We start from the raw sequence: 15,376 nt of genomic DNA on the forward strand, positions 1-15,376 counted from the left end.
GCCATCTGCGATTCTGCTTGTAGGGTAGAGTTTAGAGTGTCAGCAAGGTTTGTGTCAAGTGCAGATAAACAACTACACTTACCATCCTAAAGATCGGGTGCGATCAGCAAGGCTCATGTCAGCTTGGGTCAGGGACTTCCCACGCTAAAGGCCGATGAAGTTCACAAGAAGTGCGGTTTTTGCATGTGTTCTGTTTTCTGATTTACAGATAAAAGATACTCAACCTGTAATAAATTTCTGGAACTTTTGTTGAGGCATGTCTCTTTTTAAAATGTTTGATTTGTTTAGACTGAATGTGATAGATCAGAAAATGGAAAGAGAAAGAGAGCAGAGGAGAATGCGGCAAGAAGAAAGGTAAGGAACTGAAAAACTGCCTTTTTTTAATTCTTCTGCGGGATGTGGGCATCGCTGGCTGGGCCAGCATTTGTTGCCCATTCCTAATTGCTCTCGAGAAGACAGTGGTGAGCTACCTTCTGAAACCGCTGCATTGAGAGGAAACCTAGTTGGTAATGGTGTCTTCCTCCTTCCTTAACCGAGGTTTCCCCCTACTGTGGTTGACAGGGCCCTTAACCTTGTCTGACACATCTCCTGCGCCTCTCCGCTCACACCTTCCCCTCCCTCACAGAACCGTGATAGGGTCCCCCTTGTCCTCACTTTTCGCCCCACCAGCCTCTGCATTCAAAGGATCTCCTCCGCCATTTCCGCCAACTCCAGCCTGATGCCACCACTAAACGCATCTTCCCTTCACCCCCCTGGTGGCATTCCGCAGGGATCGTTCCCTCCAGGACACCCTGGTCCACTCCTCCATCAGGCCCCTACACTTCATCCCCTTCCCACGGCACCTTCCCATGCAGTTGCAGAAGGTGCAACACCTGCCCCTTTACCTTCTCCCTCACCGTCTAAGGCCCCAAACACTCCTTTCAGGTGAAGCAGCATTTCACTTGCACCTCCTTCAAATTGATCTACTGCATTCGCTGCTCCCAATGTGGTCTGCTCCACACTGGGGAGACTAAACGCAGACTGGGTGACCGCTTTGCAGAACACCTTCGGTCTGTCTGCAAACATGACTCAGACCTCCCTGTCGCTTGCCATTTCAACACTCCACCCTGCTCTCATGCCCACATGTCCGTCCTTGGCCTGCTGCATTGTTCCAGTGAAGCTCAATGCAAACTGGAGGAACAGCACCTCATCTTCTGATTAGGCACTTTACAGCCTTCCGGACTTAATATTAAGTTCAACAACTTCAGATCATGAACTCTTTCCTCTATGCTCACCCCTTTTTTTAAACCCCTTTTTTCTACATTTATTTTTATTTTTTATCCACATATTTTTATTCATTTGTCCATGGTTTTATCCCCCTTCTATCCCATTTTCTATCCTTTTTTTTCCTACCACCGCCCCCTCCCCTCACCCCATCCCCAAAAGGGCCATCCGTTACTTGTTCATGTTTTTTTTCAGAATGCTGGCCCTTGTCCTGCTACTTTCACATTCTGCTTTCTAACCTTGGCCACTATCAACCGCCTTTTTTTTTAAGCACTAACCACTAACCACTACCATTAACAATCCTTTTGTCCATGACATCTTTGTCAATCTCTCCTTTGTCCCCACCTATCACTGGCTTTCTATCCTGCTCCACACCCCACCCCCCCCAAAAACAGTATAAATTGCGTCACGTTTCCACTTCTCTTCAGCTCTGTAGAAGGGTCGCACGGACTCGAAACGTTAACTCTGTGAGACCTGCTGAGTTTTTCCAGCATTTTCTCTTTTTTTTTTGTTGTAATTAATTGAATTGCATTGCCACAGTTCTTGCAGCCTTGTAAATCTGTCCCTATGATCCAGATGATCCCATGGACTTCATTCCCTGTGTCACTCCCGTTCCAGCCACTCATCCTCAGCGATTTTGAGGAGACAGCTCCATGGCCCTGGGGTGTGGTTCACCTTCTGAGCCGCTTGTCCAAAAGGGCAGCTAAATAATTTCAAGTTGGGCTTCACTGCCTGCACTGCAGATTCCCCTCGCCAGTTATGGTCTTTGAGAGAGATTAGCTGCTACTTTGTCCATGATGCATTGCCCAGTGCTTGTCCACTGCAAAATCTAATGGCTTCCTAAGCCTCTTGGTGAATCTGTTCTGTTACTCAGGAATGCTAGTGGACGAACCCAGTCTTCGACATAGACTGCAGAGGATTGGCAATGTTATCAAGAGATAATAAAGCCGAACCTACCCCTTGCGTTGCTGTGGAACCTCATGCTATTGCTGTACTGCACTGTTCTGAGCTTTCGACCTAATCACTTGGCATTGTCTCAAGCTTCTTTCTGTTATCTTTCAGGAAAAGTGAAATGAAAGTCAGGCATGATGAAATCAGGAAGAAATATGGTGAGGAGACAGATTTTGAAATTGCTTTTCATTGTTTTCATCACAAAATATGAAACCAGGCTCCCCCTGTTCTTGGTTTGCTGCAGTCATTGGATTCATTGGGGGAGGCAGATGAATAAAATGACAAAGCACTTTACTGTACAGAAACCCTGCTGGTCTCTGGCATTGTTAATGCTCCACACCGGCCTTCTCCCATCCTACCTCATCGAACCCTATCAACATATCCTTCCATTCTGTCCCATTCTCCCTCACATACTTATCCAATTTCTTCCTCTTCAGTTCTAATGGCATAATGGGCTCCAATCCAGTCCATTAGTCTATACTTTAGAAGTAGAGTTAATTCCATCCTACTGCTAACTTCCAAAGCTTTGAAAATTCAGTTTGGGTTGAATAAAACCACAGTGCATTTGTGATGCCACTCTCTATAATTACCCTACAAGATGGGGTGAAGGGGAGGTTAACTTGAATATCTTGCACATGTAGCGATTGGAATTCAAAGGCTGGAGAAACGTACACAGGAGTCTAGATGCCCAGGGAAGGATGTAAAGGTGGGTTCAAGTGGCTGAGGGAGGAGGAAGGGATGTAGTTGGGAGCCCCATAGGCCTGCTGGAGAGAGAATCAAGTCTCCATGCCATGCAATCCAGCCAACAGAGAGACTTGCTAAATTGGTAAACATGAAATAGAACAATGTCTGTCTTTGTAGGGTTCATTCTCCAATTGGCCATTTGTGAATGGCAGCCCTGCTCAGAAACTCATGGGCTTCTGATTTAGCGTCTGTTTTAATTAATGGGCACAACATCCCATCTGTAAGCACTCCCAATGAGTGCCCTGACCTACTGTGAGCACCTGTTCAGGGAGCCCGTTCACAAGTTAAATCAGGTTTTGGTTGACTTATGGAAGGTGAAAGTAAGAATCATGAATCCTAACTTTGATTTTTGCTTTTGTTTCAGGCCTATTCAAGGAGCCAAATTCTTACTCCAAATTTGAAAACAACTAATGCACACAACTCAGCTCCAGTCCAAATGAATCGTATTCCAATAGCTCAGTCTTTAATTATATATATCGTACTTACTAACCTTCTCCCTCCAAAACCCCAGAGGCAGTGAAATCAAATAATCTAAGCCTCTGGTTTGCTTCTAATTCTCTGGGGAAGGGGAACGTTTTTTTTTAAAAAATCTTGTCAAACTGTGGACCAGTTACTGTTTAACCCTGTCTGCAGAATAACTTCTAATCCTGTATCTCATAGTTACTAGTATTTACACTGGGAAGACTGGTACCAGCAGTTGAAGCAAGCGTTGAAGATGGACCAAATGACTGGCCACTGGGTTTCTAGATTCCTTCATCTGATTTTCCTTAACCAGAATGAATTCAAAGTATTTAAAAAAAAACTCATTCAAATAATTTTATTTGGATGTTTCCAGCTGGATACATGTCCAATCCCAGAGCCAAGCCTGTGCCATCCAGTGTCTTGCTCCTTTATTCCGTCTCACACTGCACGTGGATTACTGAGCAGCTTCTGCAGACCGGTGATGATCGCAGGTTTGAGAGAAGCCCCTTTATGCAGCCACTTATAAACCAAAGAGTGCAAAAAATGGAAAGTGCTGTAATTTTCTATTGGCAGTATGAGTGAGAGGAAAAAGGGGGCGTGAATTATGAACCAAACCCCAGTGCCTTTATTTTTAATAGAATTGTGTATTTACTTTTGAAGAGGCCATGTTTATAATGTTTTCTATCTCATATTGCACTCTGTAAGACGACCAACATATATTATTAGTGTCACATTGCTTTATTGTGTGTGGGAAAGCTGCAACGATAATTTTTTTTAACTGCTGGAACTGTATTAAAAATAAAAAAAAAACACAAAATGGGAACTGGATTTCAAATCGAATTAAACCCTGCGTGTCCTGGCATGATGAGAGGAGATAACTGTGTGGCCTGAGGGGAGGTCGTGCACCAACATTTAGCCAAGCTGAAATCATGGTTAACGAAAGCACCATTCACAGGCAACAAAGTGAATATTATTTCCGCTTGTGTGACAGAAATCAGTGGGGGTGTTGTGGGTCGGCCTTGACCCACCTGCTCCCGGTTCTTGATGTCACTGCAGGGGGACACCGTTGTGCCGCAAGAAATTCTCCCGCACAAAACAGCCTACCACAAAACTGGGAGTTTCAGTATGCATCGCTGTAGTTAGGAATAGCTGAGAGGTGTCCCGCAGCTATATTATTAGGCATAAAAACAAAAAAACTGCGGATGCTGGAAATCCAAAACAAAAACAGAATTACCTGGAAAAACTCAGCAGGTCTGGCAGCATCGGCGGAGAAGAAAAGAGTTGACGTTTCGAGTCCTCATGACCCTTCGACAGACCCTTCTGTCGAAGGGTCATGAGGACTCGAAACGTCAACTCTTTTCTTCTCCGCCGATGCTGCTATATTATTAGGCAGTTCAGTGAGGACATTGGGGTTTCCATAGAGCCCTGCTGAAGTGGCTCTTACATAGAGGTGCCTGAAGAAAAATAAATGATGCTTTTGTTGATTCTGCCTCTGTGGGGAATATCTGAACCTGGGTGAAAAAAACCGTGTTCTGCCACAGTCTCATTGAGTGAGAAGATGATGGACCATCTCTTTAACTGGACTGTGATGTAGTGCAGTCCAGATAAGATGGTGTTTCAAGTCTCTTTGCAGTAAGCTGTTGTCTTTTTTCAAATCTCTACATTGTCCAGTTTGTGGCTGTGGGTGCAATAAAAAACCTTTATACCAAAAATCACATGGCGGTGAGAGTAATAAACCCTTACCTTGTATATTAGAATGGTACAGTGACGGGTTACAAGTGGGAGTGAAGACAGACAAATGGAAAATGCAAAGCGACAGTAAGTGAAGGTTTAGGATGAGATTTTTGGTGGTCATTAGTCTAGGAACATAAATTTTATGTAAACTATACTGAAGCAAGTGTCCTCGCAGATTAATGTTTGGTACATCTGATCTGAAATCTTGAGGGGCCCCTGAGAGAAATATTTTGAGTTTTTTCCCCCTCATTGCTCCTGGTTTATTTTTTTCCAGCTTGTTTTTTTGGCCTCTCCCAGGAAATATGTCTGGGAGGTGGGAACAGAGGTTTAGTCATGATGTTGCAGCTATCGAACATGGGGCACCCACTGGACATACCTGCTCATCTTTTCCTGGCCATCTTTTTTTGTTGTTGGTATAATTATTGCATTGAGTGGGCACATCCTGGCAGGTCAGAATCACAAATGCAGCAGTCCTCAAGGGCAGAGCTCCCAAGTGTGTTGGCACTAATCAGTATCACAGTCACAGTATCTACAGTGCAGAAGGAGGCCATTCGTCCCATCTAGCCTGCACTGGCTCTCTGAAAGAGCATTGCACCTTATCCCACTCCCTTGCCTTATCTCTGTAACCTTGCACATCCTCTCATTTCAGATAGCAATCCAATTCCCTTTTGAGTACTTCAGTCAAACCTGCCTCTACCGCCCTTTCAGGAAGTTTGTTCCAGACTCCAACCACCCTCTTGGTGAAAAAATTTTTCCTCACATCACATTTACTCCTTTTGCCAATTATTTTGAATCTGTGCCCTCTAGTTCTTGATGTTCTCTTGAGTGGGAACAGTTTCTCACTATTTACCCTCTCTATACCCCTCAGGACCTTGAATACCTCGGTCAGGTCTACTCTCAGCCTTTTCTCCAAGGAAAACAGTCCCAACCTCTCCAATCTATCCATAGGTACAGTTCTTCATCCCAGGAATCATTCTTGTGAATCTCCTCTGTACTCTCTCCAAAGCCTTCACATCCTTTCTCAAGTGTGGTGCCCAGATCTAGATGCAGTACTCCAGATGAGGCCTCACTATCTTATACAAATTCAACATGATCTCCTTACTCTTGTACTCAATGCCCCTATTAATAAAGCCTCAGATACCAAATGGTTTATTAACTGCTCTCTCAACACGCCTTGCCATCTTCAATGACCTACATACATTTACACTGAGGTCCCACTATTCCTGCACCTCCTTCAGAGGCTCTCCCTTTATTTTATATTGTCTCACCATATCTTTCCTGCCAAAACGAGTTATACAGAACAGCGTTGTTGGCGCTGGCAGGTCCGCAGGCTGGAACTTGTTCACTAAGCCAAGGAGCTCATGGTATTGGGGGTAATGGATTGAGGATTGGTTAATACACAGAGAGTCGGGATTAATGGGAGTTTTTCAGGTTTGAAAGGGGTAACTAGTGGAGGGCCACAAGGATCAGTCCTAGGGCATCAATTATTTACCATCTATGTTAGTGACTTGGAGGAGGGGGCAGAATGTAATTATCCAAATTTGCTGATGATATAAAAATAGGTGGGAGGACATGCGATGAGGAAATGAATCTGTAAGGGAATATAGGTTGAGTGAGTGGGCAAAAACTTGTCAGATGGAGTTTAATGTAGGAAAGTGCGAGGTCATGCACTTTGGTAGGAAGAATCAAAAGGCAGACTATTATCTAATTGGGGAGAGGCTCCAAAAAAGTGCAGCACCAAGGAATGCAGGTGCAGCAAGTAATTAAGGCACATGGAATTTCGGCCTGTATTGCTAGGGGACTGGAGTTTAAAAATAGGGAAGTCTTATTGCACCTGTGCAGGGAGTTCATGAGGCAGCACCTGGAGTACTGTGTACAGTTTTGGTCCCCATATTTAAGAAAGGATATACTGGCACTGGATGTGGTTCAATAGAGATTCACTAGGCTGATTCCTGGGATGAAGGGGTTGACTTATCAAGAACGGCTAAATAGGTTAGGACTTTATTCGTTAGAGTTTAGAAGAATGAGGGGTGATCTTATTGAAACATACAAGATTCTGAGGGGGCTTGACAGGGTGGATGTTGAGAAGATGTTTCCACTAGTGGGGGAACCTCGAACTAGGGGACATAGTTACAGAATAAAGGGATACATTTGGAGCTGAGATGTGAAGGAATTTCTTCTGAGGGTAGTGAATGTCTGGAATTCTCTACCCTACTGAGTTGTGGAGGCTAGATCACTGAAAGTATTTAAAGAGGAGGTAGATAGATTTTTGAAATATCAGGGAGTTGAGGGCTATAAGGAGCTCGCAATAAGAGCTGAGGCCTGGGGCTGATCAGCCGTGATCTTATTGAATAGCGGGGCAGGCTTGAAGGGCCGAATGGCCTACTCCTGCTCCTATTTCTTATGTTTGACCTAATGTATAGTGAGGCAGCTGGAGCCAGATGACCAATGGGGCTCCCTAGGCTCCCCTTTGAGGATGGCACAAAGTCCCTAAACATCAGCTACCTCAACCAGCTGGCGAAAGAGGGAAACGGCGACACCTGCGGGCTGATGTGCGCCGCCACAATGCCCAGTGGCTACAGCAGCTTGGCGACGGACACCAGTACCAAAAACAAAACCAACAATGTCAGTTTGGTAGCTTCAGGTGGGGCACTTGTGGCCCAGTCTGCTTCTGGAATTGGTGATTACAACCACCAGTGAAACGGCACCAAACGAGGACACGTCATGGATTGCTCACTATGTGTCCATCATTTCTCACTGATGGAAAGATACCAACATCAGTGGATGTGGCAGCATTCAGTCTGTGAACCCAAAGCTATTTTAGCCAGAATGAAGAGGTTGCGATGAAGAGAGAACTTAAAGCAGGCAGTAGGTGGAATTCTGTTCCAGCTGCGCTGGTCCAGACCGATCCGGAAGTGGGTGGGATTTTGGCCTGTGCCTGGAAAGGCTGGCCACAATATGCAGAAGCAGGAAGTCAACGAAGCTGCCATCAGTCGATTGGCTTGAAGATCCGGGCGCCCTTTACAAATGGCACCTGGACAGACGTCCATTCCCTGTAAAGCAGCAGCGTCAGTCCGGCTTCATGTGTAATGTTGGATGCCTGGAACTGCTACCTGCACACTGCCCCCTCACCCCTTGCATCCCTGGAATTACTGCCACTCCACGCCCCCTCCCGTCCCCACTAACCTGACCTCATTAGTTCCCTGGAACCGGTGCCAGCCCCTCACGACCTGCCCCTGCCCCCGCCTTACATTCCTGAGGATATGGGGTAGGCCATTTAGGACTGAGATGAGGAGAAACTTCTTCACTCAGAGGGTGACGAACCTGTGGAATTCTCTACCACAGGAGGCTGGGGAGGCCAAGTTACTAAATATATTTAAGGAGGAAATAAATAGATTTCTAGACTCCAAAGGCATCAATGGGTATGGAGAGAGAGTGGAAGTATGGTGCTGAGAAAGAGGATCAGCCATGATCATATTGAATGGCACAGCGGGCTCGAAGGGCTGAATGACCTACACCTGCTCCTGTTGTCTATGTTTCCAACATATTCCTGTCCCTTCATGGTTGCTGGATCAAAATCTTGAAACTCCCTCCCTACACCAGTGGACTGACTGCAACAGCTCAACATGACAGCTCACCACCATCTTCTCTAGGGCAATCAATACCAACCTTGCCAATGATGCCCACATCCTGTGAATGATTTTTTTTAAAAAGAACCCAGTCTGGATCATTGCTATCCCTGTTTATCAGTGTGATGTTATAAGTACAGCTGGTGTTGGTACAGATCTGATTTGGCACTGTGAGATTTTTTGCAATGATGTGGATATTACTGATGCCAGTTTAGTTATCAAGATCCTGGGGGTTACCATTGAGCAGAAACTGAACTGGACTAGTCATATAAATACTGTGGCTACAAGAGCAGGGCAGAGGCTAGGAATAGTGTGACGGGTAACTCACCTCCTGACTCCCAAAAGCCTGTCCACCATCTACAAGGCACAAGTCAGGAGTGTGATGGAATACTCCCCACTTGCCTAGATGAGTGCAGCTCCAACAACACTCAAAACATTGGACACCATCCAGGGCAAAGCAGCCCCACTTGATTGGCACCACATCCACAAACATTCACTCCCTCCACCACCGACACACAGTAGTAGCAGTGTGTGTACCATCTACAAGATGCACTGCAGGAATTCACCAAGGCTCCTTAGAAAGCACCTTCCAAACCCACAACCGCTACCACCTAGACAGACAAGGGCAGCAGACACATGGGAAATCACCTGGAAGTTCCCCTCCAAGCCACTCACCATCCTGACTTGGAAATATATCGGCTGTTCCTTCACTGTGGCTGGGTCAAAATCCTGGAACTCCCTCCCTGACAGCAGGGTGGGTGTACCTACACGACATGGGACTGCAGCGGCTCAAGAGGGCAGCGCACCACCACCTTAGCAAGGGGGCAATTAGGGATGGGCAATAAATGCTGGCCTAGCCAGCGACACCCACATCCCGTGAATGAGTGGAAAAAAAAGGTTTGTTCAGTCTGTTCACTGGAGCAAGTCTTAATCCTTTGTCAGTATGATTGAGGCAACTTAGTTCAAATCGACCGATCAAAGGACGGGCGTTAAGGACGAGTTGGATGAGTTGACCGGCTTGAAATAAGGAGGGGGGGGGGGGTGGGGGGCAGCTCTCAGCTCTTGTCTGCCCAGGGCTGGGATGTGGAGTGGATGTTCCCCAGGGTCAGAGCACCATCCGGGGCGGGGGGTGGTGGTTCTCCCAGCCAGGGCTCGCTGGTGGTGGTGGGGCGGGGGGAGGTGGAAAGAGTCCAGTGTCTGTTCCGAATCCGAACGGCAGAATGCATTTCGAAAGTCGCCGCTGACAGAGGGAGAGGGGGAGACAGAGAGAGGAGGGAGGGAGGGGGGCACATTGCAGAAGCTTCAGCTGCAGGAGAGAGAGAGAGGGGGGCAATGAGTTCGTCAGACGAGAGCGCAGAGACCTCCAGGAGAAACAGCAGGGACACCAGCTCCCACCATCGGGCCGAGCCGCACATCCGAGTAAAACACAACTCTCACATCAGAGAGAGAGAGAGAGGGAGGGAGGGAGGGAGACAGCGCATTCACCTCGGCCTCCAGGAGACCCGTTCACTTTCTGACTCGGTGGTTAGCTCTCAATTCCTCACCCACCCCCAAATTCTGATTCATTCCGCTCGCCCACTTTCAGGAAAGCTCCCCAGGCTGTCAAAAAGTCTTCAAAAGACAACCTTACAGCACTGAGGGAGGCCATTCGGTCCAAACTGCCTGTGCTGGCTCTTGGAAGTAGCCCAATTCATCCAAGACCTACCTCCCCCACCTCCTCCCCCCCTCCCCACTCTTCCCCCATAGGCTCGCTAATGTTTCCAATTCCCCTTTGGAGAGTTACCTGTCGATCTGACTTCCTCCCCCCTTTTTCAGTGACCCGCTGGTTGGATGAGCAGCCCAGAGCCCTTGGGTGGACCCACCCCCACCACCTTTCTTCACTGGGGATGGAGAGGGGGGAGAGGAACCCCACACGAGGATGTGAACGTCTTCAAGGGAAATGCCAGAGCCTTTCTATCTCTCTCCGCCCCCCCCACCCCCACCCCCACCAGCCCCTGGCTTGTGCCCCTGTAGAGATGGTGGACAGGCTCTGGGGGAGTCAGGAGGTGGGTTACTCACCGCAGGATTGCCAGCCCCTGGACCCGCTCTTGTGTCTCTCGGGCATGTCCAGCTGGTGAACTGATGAAATTGGTCCCCAGTACTCTCGGGCAGTGGCCACGAGCATCAACGGAGGGATTTGTGCTGGAATTAAGGATTGTAATAGACCCATAAGAATGGTTACAGTTAGCGGCCTTTGAAATGTGTCTAACAGGAGTCTTGCTCCATTCTGAAAAGTCTTGAGGTCAGAGCCATCAACTGAACTAAGAAGCTTAAATGAGGTTGTTTAACTGCAAGCTCCTGAGCGCATTATTGCGCTCATTCACCCAAAATACACAAGTCCATTCATGGCCACCCAGCCAAACCTCCGCAGCTCCCTGAATGTGTGTAGGTCTTGCTCCTTTGAGCCCGAAGCACTCCACCCTCTTGTGGAGTCTGGGATGGGGAGCGGACAATAAACCAGGAATTGGGCTGGTTAAAAATGCACAGTGGTCGTGCAGCAACAGTTGTAGCTGCTGCGTCTCGATCAAACCCAGCAATGGGACATCTCTGAAAAATCAACCCAGTTCATCTCTTCCAGCCGCTTTGTTCAAATCCTTATTGGTTTAATTGCTCTCACCGCAGCCCTCCTACCATCAGCGTGAGAAGGGCACTCACCATGTCCATATTTCTGTTGGTGATAGGTTTTAGAATGAAATAGCTATTGGTTCAGAGCAACAGTTCCTCAATGAGTAAGAGGACAGGACTGTGAGTTAGTAACAATCCCACACAGTGAGTAATAATTCCCCATGTTTTATACAGGGACAGGGCAGCTAATCACAGCCTTTGCTTGTCCCACTTCCAGTCACATCCAGCTCACCCCCTCTCTCAATCCCTCTCACACCCCTTCTCTCGATCCCTCTCACACCCCCTTTCTCACTCCCTCACATTCCCTGTCACTTGCCCTGTTACGGTCCAAGACATACTCCCTGTCACACTCCCTCTTGCACTCCCCCTCACACTCTATATCAATCTCCCAGTCACACTCCCTCACTTACCCCCTCTCAAACTTTCTCACGCTCCCTGTCATACTCCCTCTCACACTCCCTCACTCACTTCCTCTCACACTACCTCTTACACTCCCTCTCACACCGCCTGTCACATTCCCTGTCACACTCTCTGTCACACTCCCGCTTACATCCTGTCACATTCCCTATCACACTCCCTCTCACACTCCCTGTCACATTGTTGCTCTCACTCCCTCACACTTCCTAGTCACACTACCTGTCACACTCCCTCTCACACTCCCTCTCTCAATCTCCCATACTCCTCACTCCCCTCACACTCCGTCTCACCCCCTCTCACAGTCCCCGTCACACTCCCTGTCACACTTCCTATCACACTCACTATCACACTCTCTCTCACACTCTCTCTCACACTCCCTCTTACACTCTCTCTGAAACTCCCTGTCGCACTCCCTCTCTCAATCCCTCACACTCTGTCACACTCCCTCTCACACTCCCACTCATACTCGGTTTCACAATCCCTCTCACACTCTTTCTCTTAAACTCTGTCACATTCCCTTTCACACTCCCTCTCGCAATCCCTCTTGCACTCTGTCACACTCCCTGTCACATTCACTCTCACAATCCCTCTCACACTCCCTGTCATACTCCCTGCCACACTCCCTTTCACACTCCCTCTCACACTCCCTCTCACACTCACTCTCACGCTCCCTCTCACACTCACTCTCATAATCACATTCACTCACATTCACACTCCCCCTCACTTTCTCTCACACTCCCACTCATGCTTGGTTTCACACTCCCTCTCACACACCCTCTCACATTAACTCTCACACTCTCTCTCACACTCCCACTCAAACTCTTTCTCACAATCTCTGTCACACTCCCTTTCACACTCACTCTCACACTCTCTCTCACATTCCCTCTCACACATTCTCCCGATTCCTCTCACACTCTCCATCACACTCCCTCTCTCAATCCCTCTCGCATTCTGTCACACTCCCTGTCACACTCCCTGTCACACTCCATGTCACATTCCTCTCATACACTCTCCCAATCCCTCTCACACTCCCTGTCACACTCACTATCACAATCACTATCACAATCCCTTTCACACTCCCTCTCACACTCTCACATTCCCTCTCACACTCTCTCTCACATTCCCTCTCACACTCACTATCACTCACTATCACACTCTCTCTCACTCCCTCTCACACTCTCTCTCACATTCTCTCTCACACTCTCTCTTACACTCCCTCTCACATTCCCTCTCACACTCTCACACTCCCTCTCACACTCCCTCTCACATTCCCTCTCACTCCATCTCACACTCCCCCTCACTCCATCTCACACTCCCTCTCACACTCCCTTTCACATTCCCTCTCACACTCCCTCTCACACTCTCTCACACTCCCTCTCACACTCCCTCTCACTCCATCTCACACTCTCTCACACTCCCTCTCACACTCCCTCTCACATTCCCTCTCACTCCATCTCACACTCCCTCTCACTCCATCTCACACTCTCTCTCACACAATCTGTCTTTCTGTCGCACTCCTTGTCACACTCCCTGTCACACTCTCTGTCACACTCCCTCACACAGTCTCAGTCACAATCCCAGTCACACTCCCTGACACGCCTTTTCCCCACCCTGAACCCTGTCACGCTCCCTATTATGCCCATCCCTTCTGTATCATGCCCCCCGATCCCTATATCCCTATCACACCTGCCATTTCTCTGTTACACCCAATCCCTCTGTGTTGTCATCGCCATCTTCCAGTAGCTGATGGAACCCAGTGAACTGAGTTCAAAATCCTCGTCCCCATTTACAAGGTCCACCATGGCCTTGTCCCAATCACTGCATCTGCAACCACTTCCAGCCCTAAGAGTTAGAGCACATAGTACACACTTCAAACTCTGATTATTGCATTAATCTTACCCCCCCCACCCAACCCCCTCACCCCCAATGCCCCCCCACACCCACCCCCACCCCCGTCAGCCACCACCATTGGCAGTGTTTCCACCCATTTAGATCCTGCTACCTGCTAACAGTAAATAATATTGTGCTCATGGCAGTAATATTAGCTCTGAGATGAGTGGTAGTCTGACTGTTGCCCAGAGTGTGTAATGGAGGTGGCGTGATGGTGCTGCTTTGAAGGTTAGGCCAGTGCTGTAGACAGGGGCCTTGACTTTTATGGTGCTGGGGAGGGTGGAGCCTGCGAGTGAGTGACAATCCCAGTCAGGTCGGTAATGTGGAGGTCGTGCCAATCGTGTTGACCGGAGCCTTATGTATTCAGACTTCCTGACCTCCCAGCCCGAGTTGTGGGGCGGGGAGGGGGGTGCTTTTGGACTGTGTGAGGCATCGGAATCAAGATGGCTCATTCTCCCCACTCCCACTCCCCCTCCCCCCTTAGTCATTGGCCACTGACACTGTCCACCAGGGTTCATTGAATGGAGATAGGGAACTCAGGGGCACGGGGGTGAGCGGGGGAGATGTGGAGGGGGTGCTTTTTGGACTTAAAGTGATGCAAGATTGTTGCACTCTCAATATTTTTGAGCATTGATTATTCAAAGCTGTTGTTTCCCTCCTCATTCCCCCTTCCCTTCCTCCTTCTCCCTCCCCCACCCACGGCGCAGGTAACTCAAGAGCCGGCAGAGAAAAAGGCCACAGTAAGTAATTTTTTGATCGTCCCTTTCAATCTGTTTGGACCTGCGGGCAGGGTACACACTCGGTATGAGGTCGGGTCAACAGCAGCAGGTTCCGGACACCCTGTCAGAGTGGCTGGAGCTGCGTGGGCTGGCACTGTAGTCCCATATCGAGCAAACCTGTTCACATCAGGGGGCTTTACGGGAATGGGGGCATGGTGATTACAGAAATGTTGCATCACAGAACATTTAACAGGCAGTAGGGGGGCAGTTGGCCTACCAAACTGACAATTGGAAGCTAATTGGCCAAAATCACATATTTGGGGATGACAGTGCCCTTGACCTGAGCAGCTTGCTCAGCCATTTCAGAGGGCAGTTAAGAGTCACACACATTGCTGGGGTCACACGTAGGCCAGATCAGGTAAGGACAGCAGATTTCCTTCCCTACAGGGCATTAGTGAACTAGATGGGTTTTTACAACCATCGATGATAGTTTCATGGTGACCATTACTAGCTTTCAATTCCAGATTTTATTAATTGCTGCCTTGGTGAGATCTGAACCCTTGTCACCCAGATCATTGGCCTGGGCGTCTAGATGAGTAATCCAGTGATGATACCGCTGCGCCACACCTCTCCTTTAGACTATAAAATAAAAAATGAAACTGTTGCTGATAAGGACAGAAACAGTTATATATTCAGCCAGAGACATTTAGAATTAGAACTGCATGAGCTGTTAACCATGGATCCTAGCAGACTCCCTCTGCTGGTACAGGCGTATGTGACAGCCCCATGAACCATGCCATTTTCAATACGCTCCAGTTGCAAATACTCAGAGGGTCTGGCAGCATCTGTGGAGAGAGAAACAGAGTCAACTGGCGGAATTTTATGCTGGCGGGATTGTATGAT

General features: G+C 48.2%; 1 protein-coding gene across 2 annotated transcripts in view; it reads left to right on the forward strand.

The window, feature by feature from the left end:
- The window catches only part of LOC121285278 (pituitary tumor-transforming gene 1 protein-interacting protein-like), a 100,211-nt gene extending 95,968 nt beyond the window's left edge, over positions 1-4,243 (forward strand). For both annotated transcript variants that reach the window (XM_041201684.1, XM_041201685.1), the window contains exons 6-8: positions 289-354; positions 2,326-2,372; positions 3,323-4,243. In XM_041201684.1, the coding sequence (XP_041057618.1) occupies positions 289-354; positions 2,326-2,372; positions 3,323-3,369 (160 nt within the window). In that variant the 3' untranslated portion in view covers positions 3,370-4,243. The remainder of the gene's footprint in view (positions 1-288; positions 355-2,325; positions 2,373-3,322) is intronic.
- Positions 4,244-15,376: the final 11,133 nt, after the last annotated feature.

This window comes from Carcharodon carcharias, chromosome 12 (genome assembly GCF_017639515.1).
Source record: "Carcharodon carcharias isolate sCarCar2 chromosome 12, sCarCar2.pri, whole genome shotgun sequence".
Classification (NCBI taxonomy): Eukaryota; Metazoa; Chordata; class Chondrichthyes; order Lamniformes; family Lamnidae; genus Carcharodon; species Carcharodon carcharias.